Source organism: Megalobrama amblycephala, linkage group LG9 (assembly GCF_018812025.1).
Source record: "Megalobrama amblycephala isolate DHTTF-2021 linkage group LG9, ASM1881202v1, whole genome shotgun sequence".
Taxonomy (NCBI): domain Eukaryota; kingdom Metazoa; phylum Chordata; class Actinopteri; order Cypriniformes; family Xenocyprididae; genus Megalobrama; species Megalobrama amblycephala.
In genome coordinates this window covers 43,122,977-43,142,447 of record NC_063052.1, presented here as the reverse complement: position 1 = coordinate 43,142,447, position 19,471 = coordinate 43,122,977, and the positions used below count along the sequence as shown (strand labels likewise).

At 37.0% G+C, this 19,471-nt stretch overlaps 1 protein-coding gene and 1 long non-coding RNA gene across 5 annotated transcripts in view; one reads left to right on the top strand and one right to left on the bottom strand.

Annotated features, from left to right (window-relative positions):
- The window catches only part of LOC125276028, a 43,038-nt gene extending 24,705 nt beyond the window's left edge, over positions 1–18,333 (top strand). For 2 of the 4 annotated variants that reach the window (XR_007186570.1, XR_007186567.1), the window contains exons 13-20: positions 1,186–1,280; positions 2,946–3,166; positions 9,852–9,889; positions 10,258–10,419; positions 10,602–10,752; positions 14,190–14,700; positions 15,076–15,213; positions 15,856–16,469. This is a non-coding gene — a long non-coding RNA (uncharacterized LOC125276028). Of the gene's footprint in view, positions 1–1,185; positions 1,281–2,945; positions 3,167–9,851; positions 9,890–10,257; positions 10,420–10,601; positions 10,753–14,189; positions 14,701–15,075; positions 15,214–15,855; positions 16,470–18,211 lie in introns of those variants that run through there. The other 2 variants (XR_007186569.1, XR_007186568.1) reach the window with 2 other exon arrangements.
- On the bottom strand, positions 411–18,913 carry LOC125276025 (sodium-dependent neutral amino acid transporter B(0)AT1-like). The gene is made up of 12 exons (XM_048203420.1): positions 18,218–18,913; positions 15,063–15,203; positions 14,557–14,694; positions 14,270–14,451; positions 11,070–11,180; positions 10,289–10,401; positions 10,034–10,162; positions 5,114–5,270; positions 4,805–5,009; positions 4,292–4,451; positions 2,987–3,149; positions 411–1,313 (listed from the first exon to the last, which is right to left on the bottom strand). The coding sequence occupies exons 1-12, from the start codon at positions 18,420–18,422 to the stop codon at positions 1,065–1,067; spliced, it is 1,953 nt and encodes a 650-aa protein (XP_048059377.1). The 5' UTR covers positions 18,423–18,913; the 3' UTR covers positions 411–1,064.
- Between the last annotated feature and the right edge of the window lie 558 nt (positions 18,914–19,471).

Below are 19,471 nucleotides of genomic sequence, written 5' to 3'. Positions count from 1 at the left end.
GCAGCAGATCAGCATATTAGAATGATTTCTGAAGGATCATGTGACACTGAAGACTGGAGTAACGATGCTGAAAATTCAGCTTTGCATCACAGGAATAAATTACTTTGTCAAATATATTTAAATAGTACACAGTTATTTTAAATTGTAATAATATTTCACAATATTACTGTTTTTTACTGTATTTTTAATTAAATAAATGTAGCCTTGGTGAGCAGACGAAACTTCTTTTAAAAACATTAAAAATCTTAGTGGTTCCAAACTTTTGGTCTGTACTGTATATTTTAACAATTCTAACTAATACATGCTTTATAAAGTATCACAGGTTAATATACGTATTGCAGGTTATGATCTGAATGCATAGACTGAGCTTTTCTTATCTCAGAGCGGATATCTTTAAACGCTAATCAATGTACTCAATCATATCTGGTTTATTATTAAACTGCCATTGTTGAGAACAAAAGAACATCATAAAAATATGTATAATACATTTACAGTGACATGGACCTCTAATGGTTATAAGACATTAGAATTTGCATGTAAATATTTTATATTATAGTCACTATACACTGACATGAACAACAGTATTATATGAGACAAAGCATACAAAATGCGTATTTATAATTAAATATCTTATATAAAGATGAAAATTGTTTTTTACAAATGCAAAAAAATCAGACAAAATATTTTGCTTGCTCTTGACTTTCAGTTCGATGTGCATGAAGCCAGAGCAGAGACATCTGGGTGAACGTCTGTTTTCTGGGTCATTATTGTTTATGGATGTTGATTAGGATTGTAGATGTCATTAATGGTTTTATCTTCGGTGACTTGATTATAAAACAATAAAATAGATGCATATAAACTCTGCTCTGTGTATATACATACAAACAACAGTATCATTTACCGCTCAGTGCAAATCACATGTAAACTCGAGTTGATATCACTGGTTATTTCTTCACGCATGATCGTGATCACATTTACTGTCCGTTATTGTTCTTCCTTCACGTTTCAATGTGCGTTTGTGTTTCTGTCCCAGTGCTGAATGATCTGTTTGTTGATTGGCTGAGCTAGTCGAGCGCTTTAGCTGTAATTGGCTGAACGCCGCGGTCCGTCTCGTCCGGCTCGATCTGTATTTTGTCCGAGATGGAGTAGAGCATTTCTGCAGCGTGTTTCTCCTCTTTTTTGCAGCAGCGGTTCCTGATGAGTTTGTACAGAGCCACGGCCGGGATGACCAGCGCTGGAACGCCCGACAGGATGAAGATGATGGCGTAAATCCAGTCCGGGTAGGAGCGCGTCGCCAGCGTAGGGAAGTTCTCCTGTCAATGTTAATCAGGCAACAGCATGAGTGATTATTTATTGCTCATATTTATTTATTAGTCATATTTACTTATGTATTACTCAATTATTTGTTTATATTTATTTATTACAACATAAGTTTATTTTGTACTCTTTTATTTATTACTCATTTATTAGGGATGCACCGATATGAAAATTTTGTCCGTAACCGATAACCGATATATTGGCCGATAAATCTAAATCTAAATCTAAATCTAAATCTTAATTTCTATAATTATTGAGAGCCTGATTACAAACACAAGTCTCACCATTAAAAAAATGTCCCAAAAACTTCAACATAAATCAAACACAAACAGTACAGTAGCCTAGTTTCAACCAGTGCAAGTTTTAAAATTAATATATGTATTGTCTGCAAATAAATAAAATGCCTCTTATTTATTTTACTAATTAATTGATTCATCATGTGTTTATTATTCATATTTATTACACTTATTTATGAATTACTCATATCACTAATTTATTATAATTAACTAATGATTTGTATAATTATAACTAATTTATTTAATATATTATAATTAATTTATTAATCATGTATTTATTATTCATATTTATTACTTATTTATGATTTTCTTATATTTATCACTAATGTATTTAATTTATTACAATTCACTAATTTGTTTCATTTATTATAATTAACTAATTATATAATTATTACTAATTTATTAAATGTATTATAATTCATTTATTCCTCATGTATTTATTATTCATATTTATTACACTTATTTATGAATTACTAAAATGTATCACTTATTTAATTGATTATAATTCACTAATTGTTTTTTATAATTGACTCATTATTTATTATGACTAATTTATTTAATGATAATTTATCCTTCATATATTTATTTTTCATATTTATTACACTTATTTATGAGTTACTCATATTTATCACTAATTTACACATTTTATTAATTATTATTGATATGTATTACTCATATTTGTATCACACACTTATGTATTAATTTCATTTATTTATTACTCTTGTTTATTTATTTATAACCATTATTTATTTATAACCATTTTCTAACTATGCTTATGTATTTATTCATATTATTTATTACATTTAAATATTGCTCTATATTACTCATTAATTTTTTTATTTATTCATATGTATAACTCATATTATCACATTTGTTATAAATATATTTTATGTATTTGTTTGACCGTTTATTTATTAGTGATATTTTTACTACTCATTTATGTATTACATTTTTTTTTTTTTTTTTTATTCATATGTATTACTCATATTTATTTATTTATTTCAAATGTAATTATTTATTTATTACTAATATATTTGTTTATGTTGTCTCATATATCGGACACAGAACACATTTTGTGACGTATATGAGCCATATTTTCGTCAGCTGTCACTGGGTCACAATTTTCAAAAGATTTGATGTTTTTGGAAAGAAAGCAAACCTAAAAGTAATGCATTTCTTTCTTTCTTACACTATTGGAGATTCTCTTTGGAGTTTGTCCGGAAATTAATAACACAAACTGATATTTTTGATCCCATGCAAATCTGTGTCTTATTGTTTGACCATAGACATGAAATGGTTGCCATGGTAACCAAGACATCCCGTTATTTTCAGGAACATGTGACTGAATGCGGTGTGGTGCGGACGGCACGTACAGACTCTGGGTCCCAGGCGATGTAGGTCAGATCTTTGCTCACAGTCGTGACGAAGTAGAACAGGAAGATGACCAGCACTATGAGAGGACTGATCACCCTCCAGGTGGCCTGCCAGAAGAAGTTGGGCTTGTGACCGATCATGAACTTGATGTCATCGTTGAACCTGTGTACAGAGAACAGGTCAGCCTCACCATATCAACTCTGTTTAATAAACATATTAAATCATTTACACATATATTGAAATATTTAATAAACATACTAATATTTTAATATTTAAATGAATTTATTTTTACAACTGGTGGGGTTTGCCCACCATATTTTTATAGATACTACTGTTATTTTGTAATGTAATTAAGTTTTAAGAGTTTTTTTTTTTTGTGAGAATATAGTTGTTTCGACCTCATAGGGCTATATTAAGTTTCATAACTTTATATTTACATTGAAATTAAATCCTGTACTAACTAGAGCACTGCTTTTGTACATTTGACTTTGCTTGTTTATTCCCTATTTTACTTCTTATACTGTTATAATGGCTATTGTTGTTAATTTACATATTATTGTTCAATATAAATATACATTTTATATAAATAACATGCTGTACTTTTGGTATTGATAAAGTCCCCATTAGTGATTTTGACTTGTTACATTAATACGCCATTAGATGGCGGCAAAGACTGTCTTTATGAGTGAGTGAGTCAGTCGCAAAGACTTTTATATTGAAATGGACTGAAAAAGGAAACGAGGACATTGTTTTTACTTTAAACAACATCTTACGAGATGCAACTGACAAATGCATTGACTAGCGCTGTCATGGGAAATCCTCTTAAATGTTAAAAGGACAAAGTCAAAGATATCGCTTTCTTCGGCGGACATTCAAACTGATTGTGATTATGAATATAAGACTGACCTAAAGAATATCAGCTAGATGCAGATAATACACTCGCTCATAATACTCTACATATTACAACGAGTTTCAATGAAGCGACTCAATGTTCCTTCGGTGCAAATTCTAAAGTGATGTTTAGAATTAGTAACGGATCTTGGGCTCAAATGTTAAACTGTCAACTTAAGATTCGAATCTGTGGTGCAAGGAAGTAGTTCCTCACTTTTAAAGACAATCCATTGTTGTTATTTATTTGCACACTCATGCCGTCAAACTGTTGTATAAACGCAATATCACACTCATAGCTGTGCAATATGGCTGTATATCGGCACGCTGTGATTACCTACGGCCGAATCATGAATTACAGTGTGACCTCACTTTTAAAAAGAAACATTTTCCATGCATCCTTGCCGTAGACTCACCTGTCAATCCCATAAATGTAAGATACAGCCATCATCTCACAGAAGGCGATGATCAGTAAAGGAATGGATCCGGCGAAGCTGTCGAACAGAGCCAGCCAATATTCACCAGAACCCTGAGCGAAGATGATCGCAAAACCAAAAGAGACGAAACACACCAGACCTGAAACACAGTGAAAGAGAAATGAGAAGAAGTTTCAAATCTAGTGATTAGTTCCCTAAAATGTTCAGTGAAGTCACTTTTTAATGGAACATTTCAGTGTTTATCTTAAAAGATTTAAGTGTTTTAAATTCATGTTCCACATAATCTTCAATCAGAATATCTTCTTCTCCCTCTTGCACATGAGATCCACCAATAGCAAACCACAACCATTCAATCAATTCTCCACAGATAGGATCAAGCCCCGCCCTACATTTGTTCTTGTTTGCGAAGCGTTGCACTCATATATACAGCACAATAGTAAAGAAAACACTAGTGCTGCTTCAGTTTGCCAACTTTATTCTGTGCAAATGTACCTGTATAGACCTCCTTTGGCCACTTCCTGGGGAGGATGTTGAGGTCCTGGAGCGGCGCGACCACACCTTCGACACTGCCGAACATGGTGGACAGTCCCAGACAGAAGAGCATGATGAAGAACAGCACTGACCAGAGAGGAGAGATGGGCATCTTGGTGATGGCCTCAGTGAACACGATGAAGGCCAGACCGGTTCCCTCAACGCCCTGCAACAAATAATAGGATGCGGTCAGCCACTCACTATTTGACCCTCATTTAGATGAGATCCTGAAGAGCCTTTGAGAGAAACGCTGGAGTCGTTTAGACAGACCTGACTGAGGAGCGTCTGCAGGTCGCAGGTCTTGAGCTGGAGCTCCTGAATGACTGCTGGTGATGTGCTGTTGAGATGCTGCAGAACACTGTCATAGTTGCTCTCTGTGATGTTTCCCTCCGGCAGTTCAAACGCGTTCAGCAGCGCCACGATGTTACTGCGAATAAACAAATTTGAAAAATGGGAAAACAATAAAAATATAAAATTACATATTTTAATATATTTACTAATTTACTTGTTTATTTTTTAATGTATTACATTATATACATATATATTTTTTTTTTCTTAATTTAAATTTCTAAAAAAAAATAATAATAATTATATATATAAATATATATATATATAATGTTTAAATATGTATTATTGAATAAAAATGTCAATATTGAAATCTATTTAAAGTTTATTAAATTTAGATATATATGTATTGTTTTAACATGCATTTTATGTATTAAATACATTTAGATACATTTATTTGAAAAAAAAAAATATATATAAATGTATATTAAATAATATAATAAAGTACATATTAAAATAATTAAGATATTTATTAAATATATACTTTTATATTTTTTAATGTATATAATTGAATGATATATATATATTAATAACATGCATTTATTAATATATTTATTAAATATATTAAATATATATTTAATATATTTTTTATTTGTAAAAAATATTATATATATATATTGTTAAATACAGGGAACTGTCCACCTTCAGGGCTCCACTGAAGGTGGATTTAAAAGGTTTAATCCCCCACACTTGGCCGTCGGATCAGTCTAGGATCTCTTCCGCCCTTTAGCCATTGGCTGCCAAAAGCAGCTCATCCGCCTAGTGGTGCATTGTGAACACCACACCCTCACGTGGTTTAGCCTGCAGCTGCCGGACAGCAAAGATGACCCTCTATCCATACCCCCTACAGTTCCCTGTTTTCATGCACTGTTCTGGCTACTCCTGCAGCCAAGCCAGTGCCAAACGTATTGCTCTGCATTCCTTTGGATTACATAAGTGAGGCCAAGAGGGGGATCTTGACGACTGGGCATCCCAGGATCTCCATACATTTTGCCCATACTTGCACCCTGGAGAGGTCACTCCAGTGCCGCTGTTCTAGCGACAACTCAACACGGGAGACGGCAGTTACATGTTATAAGCCCAGAGTGGATTGGCGTAAGCTCAGGCGCAACGGATTGTCTCCAATGGTGGGAGGGATCATCATGTACCACTGGTCAGCTAACGCCCGCCTTAAGCTGGGCAACCCCCAGCCAGTAAGGTGCTGACCCGCCACAGTCTGCCTGCTTCAATGGGTGCTTGGAGCTTAGGGAAACGCCCTAAAAGCAGACTGCAAAACCTGCACCAGGCAAAACAAGAAGAAAAAATAAACAGCCAGGAAGTCATTCCCAAGCTGGAATGTCAGATCCATGTGTCCTGGCCACTCTGATGAATTACAACAAGTTGATGACGCCAGGGAGACAGCCATTATCAACCATGAGCTGAAACGACTGGACATCAACATTGCTGCCCTACAGGAGACTAGACTCCCCTCCAATGGCAGACACGTTCTTTTGGCAGGGAAAGGAGCCCGAGGAGCCTCGAATTCACAGTGTTGGATTTGCAGTGAGGAACTCTATGCTGTCCTCAGTTGAGCTGTCTTATGGAGGTACACCCAGAATCCTCTCTCTCCGCCTCTCTACCTCTTCAGGCTGAGTTAATATCATGAGCATCTATGCTCCTACACTCTGCTCCACAGCTGAGACAAAGGACAAATTTTATGAAGAGCTTGAGATCACCATCAAAGAGATCCCTATCACATAACACCTGTTCCTACTTGGGGACATCAACGCCTGGCCCCGTTGCGTCAGCCACTTTGGAATTGGCAAGCTTAACGAAAATGGACAGAGACTGTTGGAACTTTGTTCGTACCATGACCTGTGCATTTCAAACACGTTTTTCTCAACCAAACCCTGCCATCAAATGTCCTGGTGGCACCCCAGATCCCGTCCCTGGCACCAGCTGGATCTTGTTATTACCAGAAGATCCCTCTGAACTGCGTTTTCACAACCCGCAGCTATCATAGTGCCAATTGTGACACTGACCACTCACTGGTTGGGAGCAAGGTACGTCTTTACCCCAAGTGGATGCACAATTCCAAGCAGAAAGGACGGCCACGTATCAACACAGCCCTGACATCAGTCCAAGAAGTTTGTACACTCTTTACCAGTGCCATTGAAGTGGCCCTTAAGGACTGCCCAGACAGCAGTGCTGAAGAGAGATGGAGCCACATCCGTGATGACATCTATAACTCGGCCATGGCAACCTTCAGCAAGTGGGAGAAGAAAAATCCTGACTGGTTTGAAGCAGGAATAACCGAACTTAACCGAACAGCCAAACGTACAGCTCTGCTAGATTTCAAGCGTGAGCCTTCAGAGAATGCATTAGCTGCACTCCGGAACAACAGAAACGATGCCCAATGGATCGCCAGGAAATGCGCTAACAATTATTGGCTGAACCTCTGTCAGAGCATTCAGCTCTCTGCAGACTGTGGGAACATCCGCGCCATGTATAGGGCATGAAGAAAGCATTTGGCCCAAGTACCATTAAGATCGCTCCCTGAGGTCCACTACAGGTGCCGTCATCACGGACCGCGGTAAGCAGATGGAGAAATGGGTGGAGCACTACCAGCAGCTATACTCGAGGGAGAACATTGTCACTGACACTGTAATGGAGAGAACCACCTCCTTGCCTGAGATGGAAGAACTTGATGCTTAGCCCACTGTGGACGAGCTCAGTAAGGCTATTGACTTTTAGCTTTTAGCTGACTTATTAGCTTTTAGCATGTGGCAAAGCTCCAGGCAGTGACGGCATTCCCCCAGAGGTCATCAAGGCTGGAAAGAAGATTGTTCTCCTCAACCACCTCCATAAACTCTTACTCCAGTGTTGGGAGGAGGGAACAGTTCCTGAGGACATGCGAGATGCCAACATCATTACGCTCTATAAGAACAAAGGAGACCGCAGTGACTGTAACAACTATCGTGGCATCTCCTTGCTGAGCATTGTGGGGAAGGTTTTTGCCCGTGTGGTGCTGAATAGACTACAAGTGCTGGCCGAACGTGTCTATCCAGAGGCGCAGTGCGGCTTCAGATCACAGAGATCAACGATCAACATGATCTTTTCACTGAGACAGCTACAGGAGAAGTACCGGGAGCAGAGACAGCCACTCTACATCACCTTCATCGACCTGACCAAGGCCTTTGACTTGGTCAGTAGGAAAGGCCTCTTCACTCTACTGCACAGGATCGGATGTCCCCCCAAGCTACTGAAGATGGTCATGTCCTTCCATGATGAAAGGAAAGGTACCATCCAGTATGATGCCTCATCTTCGGAACCTTTCCCGATCCGAAGCGGTGTGAAGCAAGGCTGCGTCCTTGCCCCAACACTCTTCGCATCTTCTTCTACCTGCTGCTGCGCCACGCTTTCAGTCAGTCAGAAAATGGTGTCTTCATCCACGCTAGGAGTGATGGTAACCTTTTCAACCTTGCACGTCTGCACGCAAAGACCAAGGTGTGCAGGGTCCTGATTAGGGAGATGCTATTTGCTGACGACGCCGCCCTGACTGCCCATACCAAGGAAGCACTACAGCGTCTCATCAGCAGCTTCGCTTGCGCCTCTGATGTGTTTGGGCTGACCATCAGCCTGAAAACAAACGTCATGGGCCGGGATGTCAGCAGCATTCCCTGCATCTCCATCGGCAAATACACCCTTGAGGTAGTGGAGGACTTTACATATCTCTGCTCCACTATCTCCAGCAACCTCTCTCTGGACAACGAGCTGAATACCAGGATCGGCAAGGCATCAATATCGATGGCCCGCCTGACCAAGAGAGTGTGGAACAACAGTATGCTCACCATCAACACTAAGATGAGTGTACCAGGTCAGTGTTCTCAGCTCTCTTCATTTTGGCAGTGAGACATGGACTATGTATACCTGGCAAGAACGTAGACTTAACTCTTTCCATCTGCGCTGCCTGAGGAGGATCTTGGGCATCACTTGGCAGGACCGTGTCCCAAACACTCTCACAAAGACGCCTACGCTGGCTCAGCCATGTCTGCCAAATGCAGGATGGCCAGATTCTTAAGGACATCATGTATGGTGAGCTCGCCTCTGGCACTAGACTAACAGGCAGACCAGCGTTCCGGTACAAAGACATCTGGAAGCGTGACCTAAAAGCCGGAAGCCTGAATCCTGCAGACTTGGAAGCTGCTACCGCAAACCATGTCAGCTGCGGCTCACTGCCAGGACCAGCATAAAGCTGAGTGAGGGAAACGGAGAGCAGCGGGAGGAGAAGAGGCAGCGTAGATGGCAGAGAGCAGAGTCAATTCCCACAGAAACAGTCACAGGATTCACCTGTAGCAACTGCAACAGACTCTGCCGCTCTAGTATTGGACTGTTCGGCCACAGCAGGTACTGCAATTCCACAACAGACTGACTTGGGCGCAGATACTCTATTGTCTCCAGAGACAGAAGGATGCCAGGGATTGTTAAATAAAAATAACACATACGGTAATCTATTCAATGTTTATTAAATATATGCATTTTATTTTTGCGATATATTTAATATATTTATTAAAAATAGGAAATAAATCATTAAAAATTAAATAAAGTAAATAAATGGACTACTTTTAACTGTGGTCACTATAAACTGTTGTTCATAAATAATCTTAGTCTTTGTGTTCCACAGAGAAAAACAACAGCGTACAGATTTGAAACATCATGAGAGTGAGTAATTAATGATATTTATTATTTTTTGGTGAACAATTCCTTTAAAGATTATCAAAGTCAGTTGGGTGGTTAATATGAGATCTGTTCCTGCTGTCATTATCTCCGAATAACAGTTTAATTTTGACAGAAATTAACATTTACCCGTTGAGACAGTCGTCAAACCTCTCGGTCGCCCTGAAGCCGATGATGGAGTAAATGACGATGGCAGAGTAAATCGATGTGAAGCCGTTTATTACAGAGATGATGACGGCGTCCTGCTCACAGTTATTACTGCAGAGATAGAGGAGAACATGTTTTCCTTGTTTTAGAAAGATCAACCCTGCGACATCATTATACTGACACAAACTCACTGCTTTACTTTGCAGCTGTCAAACATAAAGAGCTGATGAGACTCACTGCACAGAGTTGTAGCTGGAGAATGAGATCAGTCCTCCAAACGCCAGAGAGAAGGAGTAAAACACCTGCGCTCCCGCGTCCAGCCACGTCGACGGATTCAGCAGCTCGTCCAGCTGAACGAGACACGATCAGTGAGGAAACGCATCATTCACTACACTTACATAGACATCATAGTCACAGCTGGATTCTGCTGTTCACACATGCATCAAAACACATTCATGAGCAGTTTTACACTGCAAAAAAACGATGTTCTTAAGAGTTGTCCTTCTGTTTTACCGCTATTGATTGGATGAAAGCCAATCTTTAATTTCAGGTACACAGCTGGACAGAGGAGGTGGAGGAAAGGAACATGAGGGCTTGGAAGGCAGATGAAAATTGATACCATATTTCCTGAAAATATAGCCAAGAAGTAGTAAATGATGAATAGAAAAGAGCCCAAGACCGAACCGTGAGGAACACCAGAGGTGAGTTTAGATGATTTTGATTGGAATTTTTTAAGTTGAACAAACTGAGTTCGACCAGATAGTTAAGGGGGAACAAGGCCAGAAACACGTGAGGAATTAACCATTTTAGTAGCTAAATAAGACAAATATGGTAGACAGGCTTTAGCTAAGTATAGAGTTGAGCTGATAGATGGTATATTTGGATTTCAAGATATGAGAAAGTATCTCCTCAACAGTTGGTGGAGTGAAAGTAGAAAGGACAGAAGGAGAAGCTGGATAGAGGGAATCACAACCTGAATTATTTACAAGTGAATTGAGGGTAGTGGGGTCAAACTCACATCTGGAGTGAAGAGGAACTTGATTCCGCTCACAGAGCCTTTGAGCGTCAGTCCTCTGATCAGGAAGATGGTCAGGACCAGGTATGGCAGAGTGGAGGTGATGTACACGGCCTGAGGAGATAAGAGACGCCACATTCAATATCTGAATCTTGACCAAAACCTGTCTGGAAATAAGATCTGTGATGTTTACTAAAGCCCTTCTGCTGTGCTGAAGATCCTTCACCTAATTTGGTGTACTTTTAAATCTCTCATTATGCTTTATTTTCACCAAATATTGGATTCAGTCTTTTCATCAACTTCAGTTAGCACAGGTTTTGTGTTTCATTTTGGAACTGATTGTTCGTATGGCTTCATTGATCTGAACTCAGTATTTGAGTGAAAAAAATTCAAAACACTCAAGTTTAAAAACACTGAAGTTCAGATCAATGAGGCCTACAATCAATCAGAGCCAAGAAGAAACACAAAACCTGTGCTAAAGAAAATGTTGATGAGAAGATTGAATCCGATATTTGGCAATAACAAAGTATAACAAGATATTTATTAGCAGTTTTTATTATAGGCGGGTCATTTTTGACCCATAACACTTGAGTACAAAAATGATTCCAAAATGTTTGTGAAGTTGTTACACCCTCTATGAGCAAAGTCAGTAAGTTTTAGTCCAATGCAAATAACATTAATTAGCTTTTTCTGGGGGGAAAATGGTTCAAAATAACCTGAACACAAACCACATTACCTATACTTTAATGTTTAAAAAAAAAAAAAAAAAAAAAAAAACACTCATGGAATTTGTCTGTCATTAAAATTATTTGAAATTAATTTACTAAGTTTCATTCATTAATAAAAATATAGTTTTGCATTTAATGAAGAATTCTTTTTTTTAAAATGCAATTTTTGTAAACGATAGTAATGATTTTGGTTGTAAATACATCATGAAAATAATCTTGCAATGCAAAAAATCTTAACTGTTTTAAGAAGATTTCTCTTTCTTTATGCAAATTGTAACTTCATATTTATTTTCTTTAGATTTTGGCATCAAATACAACCAGGAAGTTTCCCTTCCTGTTCTTACAGTTGCATCCTGCAATTTACCAGAAAAGTGTTATCAATGATGCCATTACAGCTTTTAGTCGCGTTTGGGATCTTTACAGCAGCCTGACGAAAATTAATACCATATTTTCTAAAAAAGTATAGTCAAGAGGATGCAAGTAAATGATGAATAGAAGAGGGCCCAAGACCGAACCCTGAGGAACACCAGTTGTGAGTTTTGATCATTTTGAGTAGAAATGTTTAAGTTGAACGAACTGAGTTCGACCAAATGTAAGAGTTGGGGAAACAAGGCCAGAAACAAGTGAGGAATTAACCACTTTAGTAGCTAAAGAAGACAAATATGGTAGACAGGCTTTAGCTAAGTGAGTTGGTAAAGTTGAGCTGACAGGTGGTAGATTTGAATTTCCAGATATGACGGTTTTAAGAAGATTTCTCTTTCTTTATGCAAATTATAACTTCATATTCATTTTCTTTAGATTTTGGCATCAGATATAACTAGGAAGTTTCCCTTCCTGTTCTTACAGTTGCATCCTGTAATTTACCAGAAACGTGTGTGTTATCAGTGATGCCATTACAGCTATTAGTCTCGTTTGGGATCTTTACAGCAGCCTGAATCTCGCTGCCCTTTGTGCTCTTTATATAATAGTGTAAAACATGTGCAGCCATTGTATCAGTTTCCTCGCATTATCAGTTTTATGAGTATTTTTCTTAGGATTGTTCAAAACTACCAGGCTGTTTCTAACTATACTGTCAGTCTGTGTGCTAGCTAATGCTTAACCAGAACAACCACACCCAGATATCCAGCTTTGGATTAACCTCAGGTTATCTCGTTTCATGTGTCACACTGGTCGTGTTACTTGAGGTTAGTAATTGATTTTGTGTTGGCAGGTTTCGAGATTTCTCATCGTAAACCCTGGGTTAATGTTTGCATATATTTATGAGGTTATGTTGCTACGTCGACCCTCTAATATATTACTGCATTTTGATGACTCCAGTTCACACATTTGTCGTCATTGTACAGCGTGTGTGAGGCTTTGACACCAACTATAGCCATTCATAATTAAAAGTGTGGAAAGTTATTTAGTATTAGTTTTGTGTGATGTGTTATTTAATTTATTTATTATGCATTTCACCTAAAATCACACTCAAAAATAATAATAAAAAAATCAAAAACTGTAAACCTCTAACATCAATACTTCTCACACATTGTAAAAAAGTAAACATGAGAACATATTATTTTAAAAGTTATATTGTTTTTTAAACATTTGTTTTTTAAAATGTTAATATTAGAAACAGTATGTTAAATATCTTTATAAATTATATTTTTATAATATTATATTCTTGTAAGCACAAGATCATGGATTTGATTATCAGCTAAATTCATGCATAAACCTATAAAAAGTTTGTCTTCAGTGCAGCGTATATTTCTTAAAAAAAAAAAAAGTCTGTCAAATGCATAAAAGTAAATCCCCTTTAGAGTAGTTGAGAAACTTATATAACCAAATACATAATTTTTTTAAGTTATTTTGGGTCTGTGCAGCTGCCTTTAACCATAAAATCTGAATAAATCTGAATTGACATACAAAGTCATAATTATGGTATAAAAAGTTGAAATTATGACACAAAAAGTCAAGATTATGACATTAAGTCAAAAATTTTGGCAAACTGAAATTGAGACATAACTCAATTATTATATATAAAGTCATAATTATGACTTTCAAAGTTGAAATTGACATTCAGTGTCAAAATTATGACACACTAAGTCAAAACTGACATTCAGATTCATATTTGACATAAGGCAAAAGTATGACAGTCGAAATGATGTAAAAGGTCAATTATTACATACCAAGTCATAATTCTGATATTCAAAGTCAAATTTATGACATTCAGCACCATAATTATGATATACTAAGTCGAAATTATGAGATAAAAGACAAAATACTGATAAAGATAAATATTGATTGTTGATAATAAAACACAAGGAAAATATTCCCCAGAACTCTTTTTTATATAATGAAAGTCAATGGGGTCCAAAGCAACATTGAACCCCACTGACTTCCACTCTACGGACAGTCCTGCAGGTTTAGAGCGATATGGAAGAGCAGTAAATGATGACAGAAGGCTGAAGTGTGTGATGGACACGAGTGCTGTACCTTCCCGGTGGTCTCGATGCCTCTCAGACAGCAGACCCAGAGCAGCGTCCAGGCGCAGAACAGACACAAGACGATCCACCACTGCAGACCGCCGGAGTCACCGATCACTGGCGTCGTGTTGAGCGTCTCTCTGTACCAGAAATAATCCACTGGAGAGCTGCGCGCGCATTCAGACACGAACCCTGTTCACGGACACACGCAAGTCATTAGCACAACTGGATCTGCGTGACTAAAGAGCCACACGAGTGACGTCACAGTGGACTGACATGAATCCTGACGCTCCGTACCTGTCCGGTTCTCATTGATGGGACACTGACTCCAGGGTAAAGGGTCCTGAAAGGAATTGAAGAAGTACCACATGACCCAGGCGATGATGGTGTTGTAGTACATCCCCACCATGAAGGACACCAGCATGGAGGCGATACCTGAGGGTGAGAATCACATTTAAGGCCTGTTCACACCAAGAACCATCACTATATCAGCGTCCACATCAATGCATGATATCCATCTGTTTATTATAAGTGTGCTGCGGTTTTGTCGTCTCTCTTTAAATACTCGAGATCTTTTAAAGCTAATTGGCTGTTTCAAGTTTACAGCTGGTAAAATCGCTCTGAAGGTGATTCCAATGATATTGTTCCTCTGTGTCGTTATCGTTCTGGAAATGTATGCAAATTAATTCATGTTTAATGAATGCATCATTTGCATATTTAAACATTACATTTTAGAACTTTTTTTGTGATTAATCAACTGGTGAAATAGTGAGATCTGTTAGTTGACCTGCATTAACACTCACCGACTCCTACTAGATAGGGGTTGATGGATCTCCAGACGCCGACGCTGCCCTTCCTCAGTCTCTGTCCGATGGCAAACTCCAGGTGCAGGAGCGGAATTCCCTCCAGAACCAGAAGGATCAGGAACGGGATCATAAACGCTCCTGGAAAAGCGTGAGATCACTTATTATCAGCAACACAAACTCCTGTTTAATCATTTTATGGCACACAATTATTATTAAAACAGCATTTTAAATAGTTTTATTACAATTTTAAAACATTTTAAACAGTTAAATTGCATTTATAGTGCATCACTCTTGATGTTCTAAGGTTCTTGACTCCATTTTACAGAACACTTTATTCCAGAAAGGTTCTATATAAGGACAATTGAGAAAAGTTTGTAAACAAACCTTGATGTTTGCTTGGGAAAAGCCTATAATCTGAAGGTTTGAAGTCAATGTAAAAGCTTGAAGAGTTGAATAGTTTAGATATAGTGTGACAGAGAGAGTTTAAAAAGATTGAAGGGTTTAAAAAAAGCAATTTTAAAGGTTTTAAAGTTTGAATCCATTTTAAAAACTCAAAGTTTAAAGGTTTTAAGATTGTTTGCCATGCGGTTGCTAGGGTACTTGGACTGGTTAATGAAATAAACATTAACTAAGATTAATAAATGTTACCAAATTTTCCTTTACTTTAAAATGTTCTGTAACACTTTATGAAAGGTCCCGTTGGTTAATGTGAGTTAATGCACTAACTTACATTAACTAACAACTGGAACCTTATTGTAAAGTGTTTGCTCTTCGCTGTGTCATACTGCAGCAGCTGTTTTGGAAACAAAGTGATGTCAGCAAACATCTGCATCTTTATCTGAGCGTTTGACTCTTATCAGCCCAACGCTTCAAAAGTCCACATGACGATAACCTGAGGTGAAGGTGAAATGAATATGTCATGATGAATATGTTTTTTTGGAAGATGAGATTGGTTGTGCTTTCATAGCTCATATCTTTCTCCTTAAGATCCTCGGGAGAAATGAAGCTGGACGAATGAGTCAATCGCTGTCCTACAGTAAGAGTATAGAGATATAACATGAACATGGATAAGCTCAGATCATTTGATGAGAAATGTTTGAGTTCATATGGACATCTATATAACTTTTGGTTTTAGACTTTGGTTTTTAAGTAAATCTGAGCTCAGTTTGAGACATTATTGAGATCTCTTCCCTGAAATTATGTTGATCGATTGTTGAGCTGCTTAACCCATGATGATTTTTCTTGAAGTTTTGTGAAGTTTTCACTTGAACATGCATGCAAAGTTTCGACACAGATGTGTTGTGTAATGTGCGTACGATTTTAATGTTTGCGGGTCAATTTGACCCGTGCGTTTCATGGTTAAAGTCAGCTGCGCAGACCAAAAATAAAAATGTATTTTGTTTAAGGCTGTCAAACGATTAATCGCGATTAATCGCATACAAAATAAAAGTCTGAGTTTGCCTAATATATGTGGGTGTACTGTGTGTAATTATGTATATATAAATACAAACACATTCATGTATATATTTGAGAAATATTTACAAGTATATGTATTTATTTATATTTTTATAGAATTTATATTATATATACATAAAAATATTTTGTACATAAATAACATATTTCTCTTAAATATATACATTAATTTGTGTGTATTTATATATACATAATAATTACACACAGTACACCCACATATATTAGGCAAACTCAAACTTTTATTTTGTATGCGATTAATCGCGATTAATCGTTTGACAGCCCTAATTTTGTTATGTCAGTTTCTCAACTTGATCTGGCTGGATCATCTTAAACAGCTAGAATATAATATAATTAGTGTCTCTTGATGAATATACTGTACTCACCCTACAAAAGCCACTTGTAGAGTAATTATCTATATTAAACTAGCAAACGGACACATGGAGACGTTCACTGCATTTCTGAATGGAAACTTCCATCCAGTTTTAATAGCGTAATTAATCTGGTGTTCGTCAGCAGTGGGAGCATCCGTTGCTCTTATTTCATCCGTTGAATTAATGTTTAACTATAATCGTTTTAAGTGGCTGCTTTCAGTCCATTACGAGCTTTTGGGTTTTATGAGGCGCGTTTATGGTGATCTCTCTATCATATACACATATGAAAACACACAGAATTACATCATTTCAATCTTTAAAATACAAACAAACATGATGATGTTTATGGGTTGTACTATTTTACTGCTCCCAGAAACACTTTTCGACGAATTGTTTTTAATACACTGATATATTTTTTAAAAATTACATGCCGATTTTTTTTTTTCCCCCTCTAAATCAGCTATTTTAATGCACCGCTCCTTTAAAACAATCACAAAAATGTCTTAATGTCATTATATTACATGAAAAATGTCTTTGATGATAAATTAAGAAGCACAAACAGACTTTACACAACCTCTGTTGGCTTTGAAATGCTGATAGATGTCGTGTTGAACATGAAGTTTGTGGTTAGTTAGTGGATGATGCTGCTAATGTGATTGTGAACTTCATACATGCACTAAAATCACTGATTCAAACACATTGAGGCTTCAGACATGATCAGAAAAGAGAGTGCTTTTGTGCACTCAAGGAAGATTTAAGATTTATGTATTTGAATTGCATATAAAGCATCCGTCCATTTGAATTACACAGTTTCAACATAAACAAACTAATAAACTTAATTTGATGCATATTTGTCAGTCATGCATAAATGAAACGGGTCAGAATTCTGTAACTGTATTTGTGTTTTAAATACACAAGAACCAGGTTTATATATTTATCATCAATAAATCTCATTTTGTTTCAATCGCATACATTTTAACCACTGAATACAATGTAATTGTTTTCACAATGAACACATTTATGCTGATTCTAAGCAATTTGAATACATGCATTTTAAAAAAATATGATTATTTGAATATAATCAAATAGATGCAAATAGTTAATAATAAACTATACCATGATTTTCTGAAATCTGAGCTTGACTGACAAATATGCATCACATTACGTTTATTAAAACTGTGTGATACAAATGGATGGAAGATTTATATGCAATTCAAGTTCTTCCATCTTAAATCCAGGCCTAAAGATCCCACAGACGTTTAATCTGATGTTCAGATGTTTGTTGGTGTCTTGTTTGGTCAGTCTCACCTCCTCCGTGGCTCTGGCAGAGGTAGGGGAACCTCCAGACGTTGCCCAGCCCCACACAGAAGCCCACACAGGTCAGCATGTACTGGGCTTTGTTGTCCCACTGCGGCCGCTCTCCAGCCTCCTCCACCTCCAGCTTCTCCAGGTCGGCGTGAGAGGGGATCCGCTCATCCAGACCCGGGTTGGGAAGCTTCAGCTTCAGCTTCATTCCTGCTGTGTTTGGTCTCAGAGATGGAAGAGAAGAGAAGAGATGGAGTGATGGCAGGAGATGTCCATAAATACTGGCTGCAACATTCACATGGTGACCTTTAGCACACTTTAGCACTCACATCCCCTCCCACACACACGCACACACACACGCACACACACACGCACACTCTCATATGGCGTTTTGACAGGTTAGACTAGAGGTTTGTCAGGTTGGAAACGGCAGAAATCCTAGTAGATGTCGTGACTAATCATTCTAGTGTCTGTGCTTTCTTGCATTTTGGAAGACAAAAAATGTTTTGCAAAAAAAACTTTTATTCAGCAAAGACAAATTAAATTGATCAAAAGAGACATTTATAATGTTACAAAAACAGAAGAGACCTAAACTTTAGAACACTAGTGTATGTATTTTAATATTCTTTTATTTCTTTTTTAAAAGTTTGTGTACTTACGGAGGATTGAATATGCTCAATTAAATTTATGCAAATTTTAATATATTTTTTTTAATTATTTTATTATAGATAATTTTTCTAGATTTGTTTTCATTATTTTTACCAATTATGAAAGTCATTTATTATTCAATTATTATTTTACTAATACTTAGAAAATTTGCATAGTGTTAAATAGGCATGAAAATAAAGTCACACAAAAAATTAACACTTAATTTTCTGTATGCAAAATATATGTTTTTTCTTTATTTTGAATTTGAGGTTCAAAATATTTATTCATATTCATAACATTTGACCTTTTAAGATTCATTTTGGCACCTTAGTTATGTTTTAATATTAACAACAGTGATTCAGATGCAGTTATATAATGACTGATGGTTTATTCCAATAATTAGTGCAGAAATGAGTGACGAGAAACTGCTATCTGTCAGCAGGACGGTGATATTTAACTGATAGTGATTGAACTGATGGTTTATCAAGGGTGGGTTTACAGCTCAAGAGTGTCCTATCTTACAGATACAGCCTATAGCATCGTAAATCCATACCCATTCCATTAAGTCCAACAGTTTATAATAAATGAAAAACACCTTGTTGAGTGTAA